This window comes from Ptychodera flava, chromosome 5 (genome assembly GCF_041260155.1).
Source record: "Ptychodera flava strain L36383 chromosome 5, AS_Pfla_20210202, whole genome shotgun sequence".
In the NCBI taxonomy this organism is placed as follows: Eukaryota; Metazoa; Hemichordata; class Enteropneusta; family Ptychoderidae; genus Ptychodera; species Ptychodera flava.
In genome coordinates this window covers 44,346,566-44,355,759 of record NC_091932.1, presented here as the reverse complement: position 1 = coordinate 44,355,759, position 9,194 = coordinate 44,346,566, and the positions used below count along the sequence as shown (strand labels likewise).

At 36.9% G+C, this 9,194-nt stretch overlaps 1 protein-coding gene across 1 annotated transcript; it reads right to left on the bottom strand.

Moving 5' to 3' along the window:
• Positions 1 to 342: 342 nt before the first annotated feature.
• LOC139134069 (uncharacterized) lies at positions 343 to 8,863 on the bottom strand. The gene is made up of 3 exons (XM_070700974.1): positions 8,678 to 8,863; positions 7,336 to 7,554; positions 343 to 4,476 (listed from the first exon to the last, which is right to left on the bottom strand). Exons 1-3 carry the CDS (start codon positions 8,805 to 8,807, stop codon positions 2,054 to 2,056), a joined length of 2,772 nt encoding a protein of 923 aa, XP_070557075.1. The 5' UTR covers positions 8,808 to 8,863; the 3' UTR covers positions 343 to 2,053.
• Between the last annotated feature and the right edge of the window lie 331 nt (positions 8,864 to 9,194).

Below are 9,194 nucleotides of genomic sequence, written 5' to 3'. Positions count from 1 at the left end.
CAAAACCAGTAAGAGCGAGAATAAGATAAGACTGGTGAACTGGACGAAGACTGAAGTGGCGGAACCATTGGGTGAGTTTTGGATATGACAACAAATTGTAGTTAGTGGTTTTCTGGGATGTGGTAGTTGACAACGGGTAATGGAAAAATGCTTTATCGATAATATTTTTGTCCAGAAAGGTTTGAAATTTTGGTGGTCGTAGAAACGGACGCGTTCGTTTTTTACTAAGAAAGGTGTGAAATTGGGGGAGTTCTAGATAAAGTACCCAGAAACGGTATTTCTACTACTATCATTTTCAACACGCACGTTTTCCACTAATACAACGATCTTGAAAACAGTGAATAATTTGTTTTTACCATTTATTCATTTTCACACATTGAAAGTACAGTTTTGATGTCTTCGCAAATACATTGATATCAACTCAAAGGCCTAGATATTGGTTTCTTAATTTTGATTTTAAACATAAAATTGTTACAGTAGTACTTCTGAAATAAGAAATTATTGACAAACTCATACTCTACTTTCAGTCATGCTAATTCCAACATGTACACTCGCTAAAAGGAAAGAAATATTAAACAATCCAATTACAAAGCCATAAAAAATTAATCGACCTTAGAAACTAAAACCATTTGAAAATGAAAGTTACAATCATTACTCTCAATATTGTTATTTTAGCATAAAACGTTTTGATGACACAGCCGAAGAGTATAGAGGACAAAACGTCATCATAAAATCATTAGGATTCTTCAAACTTTCATCAAATATATACACTTGTAAGCTGGTGTGTGTGAAATGTCAATTTTACTCAGAATAAACATTCGCAGATGTAAGCAGTTATCCACTCCTTGATGCACAGGACATAGCCTAACTATCCACATTGTATTAGCTTTAAGTAAGAAAAACAATAAAAAGGATAAAGTTAGTACAGACGTTATAAGAAAACGCACACCAAAAAGTAGAGGAATGTGAATCATATATCTTGAAGTCGGAGAAAAAACTCCGGACAAAGTACAGCTATTTCTTCACTTGTGTTACGTAAACGGAAATTGTAGACAATCAAAATATAAATGTCTATTCTGTGTTCTGACAGCTTTGGAAGGAACTCCTTGTCATAAAAACTAATGCAAATATTAGATATTACATGTATTAGGTAGGCTGAAGTACCTTCGCATATGAATAATGCCATTTAGATTGTTTTTACATAAAATCATCGAAATGGATAAATCTATTACGTGAGGACTAAAAGGCAAATACAAAGGAGAGAATCGTTATCATTATCATAATTGGATGAAACGATGAGTGAAATTTCTGATTAGGTATATCACACGGGCATCAGCACAAACAGATTGCGACCATATGCGTGAATAACATGGTAATGACAGTTGAAATGGAAATTGTAAAATTTAGGTTATCTAAAATAATTACTATTGCATTAAGTTCAACTAAACATAAAATTTCTGAACACAAAATATTGTTTCTTTATTAATTATTCACTTGATTTTTGTTACAGATCGATTGATTGCTTGATCTTATTATTATATACTTTAAAAAGTCAAATGGTCATAATGGAATGGGCTGAGATGAATTTTTTACCATCCTTTACACTTTTGTTTAATTTGATCGGACAAAAGATTGAAGGGTATGATCGGAACTCTTTTCAAGAGAATACCCATGTCACGGGTCTCTCTACAGATATCTGGTGCATCGTGAATTCAGAAACAGGCCAAGATAAACAATTCTCATAGATCTCATATGATGTCACTTCTTGGTTAAACTCTGACGCTAAATAATTCAGTATTTTCTCATGATGACAGATTGACCGGGACACAAATTGGTACATTATTCTTTCCAAACCAGTCATTCCCATACACATGAAGCAATGAACAGGTAATAGTAAATCAGTAAGAACAGACATATGCAAATTTGTAGTATCCATACTTTCAAATTCCATGCAAAATGCAAAACGTTCCAATGTGAAATTTGATCTGAATGAATTAGACAGGCACTGAAGACGTTGAGATATCGCTTCGTCCGATAGAAGTACTATCGGGGACTATGACGTTGTATGTCCTTCCACAAAATCCACAGACCTTGCTTCTAAAGACGATACATAAATTACAAGAGACTTAATGTGTCTGTTGGTAACGATCAGCTCAGACATGGAAAGAACATCGTCAATGTGTAATGATAACTGAAAATCCTCCAATGATATGCTTTCCCTAGCAGCATCAATGATGCTAAAGTCAAGCAATTGCGAGCAAATAGCCAGGGATTTCAAGCCTGACTCTTGTAGACGAACGGCATAACAAAACGTATTGTAGAGTTTGGATTGAATGTCCTCTTGGAAATCTATAAAAAAACAACGTAATTTTACGTGCATTGTAGATTTTACAAGCGCATTAGCCAATTCTACGCTTTCCGTACTGCTGTCCAAATTAGTTAGGAATCGTTTTGAGTTGTTCACTTCTAGCAATTTGATCGGAATCTTTTTTACACAGGGCGATTGTACAATCATCGACAATTCGTCAATATGCTTATTTATTGCTGCACTTTCCACAATTTTCCCGATCATGGAAGCATCGTCGTCGACATCTGTTTCATCAATCAGCATAAATCGTTTTATGACCTTTGTTTCTCGAATAGCAGTTTTCAATAGCTGCAGAATATTATCACAATTATTCGTGCCCTTTACATCCAAAATAAGGCACTTTAATGACACTGAATTGGCTTTAAGTTCACTGACAAGACGTTCTGCCCAATGTTCGTCCATCTGATCAGCAGTTAACCAAAGACAAATGTCGGACTCGTTTTTACCTTGTTTTCGGTGTCGATATTTAAGCATCTCTATGGCCGTTTCAAAGAAGAAAGTTGCATTCTCGTAATAATTATGCAAACATAGAGAGTATCGCTTGCACATAAACGGTTTAGGGTACATAGATGAAGGATGGCCGTTGTCTATCTCCCCAACTTCCGTAAACATGATATGGGACAATCTACTAACGACTGGCTCCATATAGTGAAGATATTGAACGCAGTTATTGCTTTCATTGAGAAGTGTTAACCAGAAAGTGAAGTAAAAATCAACAACGGTCTCATCGATGTCACTTGTTTCGAGGGATTTATTCATAACCTTTCCAAAGTATTCGAAAAGAGAACCTGCGTTTGCTTTCAACATACCGACAACGAACGTAAAAACCGTGTAATACCTCTCAATATCAATGAACATGTACTCCATGTATTTCATTGGATCATCACTTGTAGCAATGAATCGTGCAGCAAAATATTCCAACCATGTTTTATGGCTGAAATAGCAAACTTTTATTGGCTTTAAACGTGAAATACCATAATTGCGAACAAGCAACCCAAAAGATAAAAGACATTCAGGTTTTATGTCAGACTCGTTTATTAGAGTTTTTCCTTCCCTCATAGTGTTGTACGCAATTTCTGCCAACGTGTCTACTGCTGTCCTTATATCACTGGGTACTTCTCCTTTCACGAGATCGATACTATCGTCAGGACCGATATCTATATCATTCTTAGAGCAATACCTATGCAAGATACTTTCAAGGATTTCTGTATACAGATCAGTCCTCTTCGTGGGAAAAGACTCATCGTCTGGTTGATGCTCCCAAAGAACACAAACAAATAAAACATTTAAAGGGTTTCTTAGAAAACTTTCCTGATTTTGATCATCGATGTATAAATTACTTATACACTGTTTTAGTTTTTCGACAGCTTTCTTATCCTGTTGGAAGAACTTCAACATATATTTCTCACGATCTTCTGCTGCAAAGCCATATATATTGAAATGTAAATCACAACCACTTAATTGACTATTACATTCATGAGGTCTTGAAGTAATAACTACTGTACACTTTGACAATATCTTCTTCTCAATGATTCTGTTCAGATCTAATTTGTTATCTGCTTTTAAACTATTATCAATCTCATCTAAACCATCAAAAATAAATAAAATAGAGTCTTCGTTGTATGAGAGAAACTTTGTCAGCTCTTCTTTCGAAATATTTGCATCGTCTGGAAGTAACTGATCGAATATGTTGTCGACTATGGACATTTTTTGCACATGTCTCACTTCCAATAAAATGGCCAATTTATATTGGTCAAATTTTCCACAGGCCCAGTCGTACGCCAATTTCCGACAAAACATTGATTTGCCAATTGCCGGTGGTCCCTCAATCCTTATTCTTTTAGCTTTTCGTCCACTTCCAGATAATCCAAACACTTCATTCACAGAAACTACACAACCCTCTGACCGCGTAGGTCGAATTTTTATCGAGCCTTTTCTTTTGAATTCTTTACCTCTCTCGTCAACTTTTACAACTTCAAGTCTTGTGTATACATCACTGACGTAAAGGGAAAAGGCGTCAATCCATGGTAGTGGTTTAAACTTGTTAAAGTGTTCTACATACAATTCCTTGAGATGGTCTTCAAGCCATGCAATGCCGTAAGAGATATCTGTAATAGAACATAAAATTTAGACGAAAACGTAGTAAATAATTACGATTAGTCGATGAAATTACATTATGCAAATGAAAAGATTAAACCATTCTTTTGCTTTTCCACTTGAATAGATAAATGGTTTAATCCAATGAAATCGTTCTACATTTGTTTTGGAATGATGACAAATCTATCTAGCTACTGGTATGTTATGGGGAATGTATTGGGTTGAAATGTTTGTTGATATAGCGAGAAAGACGTAAGCTGTCATCCTCCTTGTAAACTAGATTGCACAATACATGGTCGACTGGCGTGTGTGTACACTTACAGAATCACACAACCAGATAATACTTTCCGTCAGCCACTGCAGATTACATCTTTTATTGTCTCTTTCGGAAAAATCATGGCCCTCTCAATACTGTGGTCCATGTGCAGCTTGGGAGCAATAAAAACGACCAGCTATCTCTTTCAATTGCCTATGCAACCCGGTGCTGGCATGCTCTATCTAGACGGGATTTTAATAATTCCTACAGCTGCGCAATTGAACAATACCTAGCCTATACTTTCACAGTACATTACTACTATGTCCTCATATCTCTCCATGTCCCCATTACAGAGGCCATGTCATGCCCTCGCCTTATGCCTCAAGTAGCATGGGCAAGACGCAGTCGCTAACCAATCCGGGGGCTTGTATTTCTACTTCAGCCGTTAAGTTTCATTTGCAATTGAACACAATGGCTTTTGGTTGCCATTGCGGCTTAGGGCCCTTGTCCTGCGTGCTGGATGTCTTAAGTCCACTGTGTGTCAGAAGGCTTGGTGGGGTATGCCATAATGGCTATGCTTCACCCATACTCCATGCAACCAATGGCAATGGGACAGCCATTAGGGAGAACAATGGTATGACAATGAAGTTCATTTCCCCCTTTTTTCATTTGATCCAAAAACCTGTGTCTGTGTCGTTTGTTTTTTTTTTTGCATCAACTCTGAGTGAGACGTGAAGGTGATTATTCAAACAGGATATTTCTGTTGAGAAACTCACATGCAATTTTGATGATCGATTGCTGTTGTCGTGATCTTATAAACAATAGCGACATATTTGGTACTCTTCGAACGGGTATCTGATAATCATTTAGCATAATTGACGACCGTTATCATTCATATCTTGTATAGAAGTGAACTTGCGTTTTTGTAAAAATACTGAACCTTCAATTTGATTTTTTCGCCTCGTGTTTGGCAGTGCAATAGTTGTGGAGCATCGATTCATATTCGTTAATGATGAGGCTGCCATAGGTGAACTTTCTGTTTGTTCTCGCGTTGTTCTTTTGTGTTTTCCAAGTTTGATGTGAGCAGAATTCAAGGAAGCATTTGAAAACAATATTCGCGGGTGACTTCATCCCTTGGGATTGAAACCATGGCCGGGTGGTGGCCGTTGCCTGGCTTGATCTGCATCAACTTTTATTATGACGTGTACAGTGTGGGCGATGTTCCTCCATTTATCAAGCCCAGGCTTCACTACATCCTGTTATCAGCTCTTCTCAGTCTACTGCAGCTGCCCCCGACTTGGGACGGGCGGCGGTGGGTTGAGCGCTTTGGTCCCGGGAACCCTCCCTCTCCAGCTGCAGATACTGTCTTGGCATTCAAAAAGGTGTTTAAATTACCATCTACAGGTTGACTTCATATATTTGTTTTGAAGCTAGGAACTGTTGGTGAAGTGTAGCGAACACCAACGTGCCAGATTAATGCCCCTACTTGTTATCTACAGTCTCTTGGAATGGAGACCACAGAGACGGTCCTGCAAGGTGGAACCCCTGAAGAAAGTGCAAGTACCATTCAGGGTAACTAATCGACACAGGAACCTAGACTTCAGATTAGTTTACTGCTTGGATTACAAAGGAATCTCACCAATTGCAACGATACTCGTCGGAAGGGGAACCTCGTGTATGATTCTAGCAGTTTGATCATCGATTAGTGATAATGGGTATGTCAATTGCCTACTGTATCACATATACAGATTTGTAAGGATAACTCTAGTATTAATGGTAGTGGAAATTATGTAGAGTGCAATTATTTTTCCTTTTGGATCATATTATACAAGATGATAAACGATGATCATGCATTGTACATGTATATTGTCTTGGTTTTGACTACCATCGAACTGTTTTTGATTGAACTTTAAGAATATTATGTTAAATTCAATGTGCACACTTTTCAGTTCGATTGAGTGACATCAGGTCGAGAATAACAAATTGGAGCACTGAGTTAAACCCGACCCCTAAAGGTACAAATGAATACGAGGTTATTGCTGAATTTATTATTGGTCTAATTCTGACGTCACATGTAACTGTCATTTGCCCTCTTCCACTACTCATCTTTTAAGGCGCCACTTGCCTGTTTTAACGCAATTCACCACTTCATCTGTGACACAGCTCACACTAACGATTTTGTTGATTACCCTGCTGGAGTTTGCATGCACTGAGCTAGTTGGTGTAATGCAATGGCTACAACAAGTTAAGGGTTACCACTGGCACCCCTATGTTTGGCTAGATTTACAAGCGTTTCATGTTTTAATTTTGTTTGTATAAGCTTTATATTAGAGTCAAGAAGCTTGCTGGGACTTAATTTGAAGCTCATGTTTCACAATTTTAAACAGTAGACTATGTATTTGTTTGCACATAGGAGAAATGTTAGACATCCCTGAGGAATCTTCAGTGGTACAAATCATAATGAATCATAGGATATATTCAATACTGTACAAAGGTATCGTCAGATTTGGCATTATTAAACTTGTTTTAAACTAATTAAAGGAACTGCTTTGGCTAACTGAGATTAAAATTGTCCTTTTTTCGGCTTTCATTTTAAAATAAGAATAAAAAATACCTGTGTAAATTTTATCGTTTCCATTAAACTTCCCAACGCATTCCTTCAAATCACATCTGCCTACTTCTCCAAATAACTCTATTAGTATCTCAGTACTGCTCTCCGAAAGAAAACCGCGTTCCTTCAGAGCCATGAATAGGTCAAACGGTGCAACCAAACCTTCTAACTCTCTTTTCCGCAATTTGTTAGAACACAAATTCTTCATAATCTTGAAGTCGTCTGGAAATAATGGAAAAAGCTACTTGAGTTAACTTCCGTGTAGAAGTCCATCAAGTCAAGCGATCGGGGTTTCAATTTAAGTATCAAATAAACAGAAGAGAGACCGTTTATAACAACTCTTGTTTGCGGTAATATCATATATATCATTAAATGGATAAAGGAATATTTTGATTGTCAAACAGGCCCCTATGCTTTACTTCATACAACAAAATAGCACTCATAGAAGTATACTTTGTAGCCCTTACAGCATGGCGAAGCGCGCGTTAATGAGCGACTAAAGCGATACTGCAAGTACATAGGAAGCTCAAACTGTACCACATGCAGATTAAATTCACTCAAGCCAAGTTCATTCTAAGTTTTCAACTAAATTGTCAAACTATTATGGTCATGTTGGAATAAACATACCTATAGTCAGAAGAAACAACGTCGTGAATGGGTTGACCAATGGACAAGCCAAATAATGTTATCTGACAATAACAGGATTGACCTGATCCTAAAAATAAATCTAGCATCATTGAATGGTATTTGCTGTAAATTTTGACTTTTTTAAAATTCTGTTGAAAAGAAAATCTTTTGGTATGATATTTAATGCCAACAAATATTTGAAATGTATGAAATGCCAAATTTTCTAAATTCTGCGAAGCAGCCATTTTGTTTGGTTTTTATATTGTCTATTGTTTAGTGGAAGTTCAGAGTACAACGATAATTCTCTCACATAGAGTTATGTTAATATGCAAACCATTTAGTCACCAGTTTGTCATCTTAAGTTAATATTTTACTTCACTGACTATGTTCTGACTTATGTAAACGACGATTCATACATTTGTGTCTTGTCATAATAAATTGCGTTGACTACGATACATGTATAAGCTTAGTTGCTGTCAGAGACCATCAAAGGGATCTAGCACGCAAAGAATCGGGCTGGTGTGAGTGTAAGATGCCTTTTCAGTTTTCAATATGTCATTTTAAAGCTACTGAAAAAGTCAGCCTATAAAATCAAACGGAGTTTTCAAATAGGCTGCCAACACGGAAGCTCAGAACTAAACAACTTAAAATGTACACCTTCTATGAACACAGCACGAAAAACTGGTAAAGCTTGCCTAGAACATTGTGCTTGGCTTACCGTTGCCTATAAGTTCCGAAAGCTTGTTCAGGAGACTTAAAAAAGGATCGATCTGATGATGTTTTTCGCCACCCTGGTGACCACTAATGACGCCATTATAAAAATGCTTGGGATGTACAATGAAGTACATTGTTTATTTACCCATAATGCCATCGTTTCTCGAATACCATAAAGTTCTGTGTTAACATGATTAATGCACCTAGTCGTTCTGTCACACGGCCAAGAAAGCACAGATATCAAATTCGGAATATTCGGAATATTGCATTCAATTTGATGCCAAGCGTTTAAAGCACTATTACTTGAAAATCGGTATCGACATGATTTAAAATTTTGCCGAAGAGGTCACGGCATTACAGCATTGATACAGCAATTGTAAACAATATTCTGCACGAATTTAAAAACTGTCTCGTGCGTCAATATGACACCAGCAACAACGTTTAATGTTTGGGGAAATGATAATGTACTGAGTTTATATCATTTGTTATCAAGTTTGATTCTGATAATTTCGATGTCTTCA

Bases quoted from the DNA above. Each gene is read 5' to 3' on its own strand.
- LOC139134069 (XM_070700974.1), bottom strand. From the start codon at position 8,807: ATGTACTTCATTGTACATCCCAAGCATTTTTATAATGGCGTCATTAGT. The intron at 7,555-8,677 runs GTAAGCCAAGCA...CATTATTTCCAG, and splicing joins TTCGGAACTTATAGGCAACG to ACGACTTCAAGATTATGAAG. The intron at 4,477-7,335 runs GTATTTTTTATT...GTTCTATTACAG, and splicing joins AAACGATAAAATTTACACAG to ATATCTCTTACGGCATTGCA.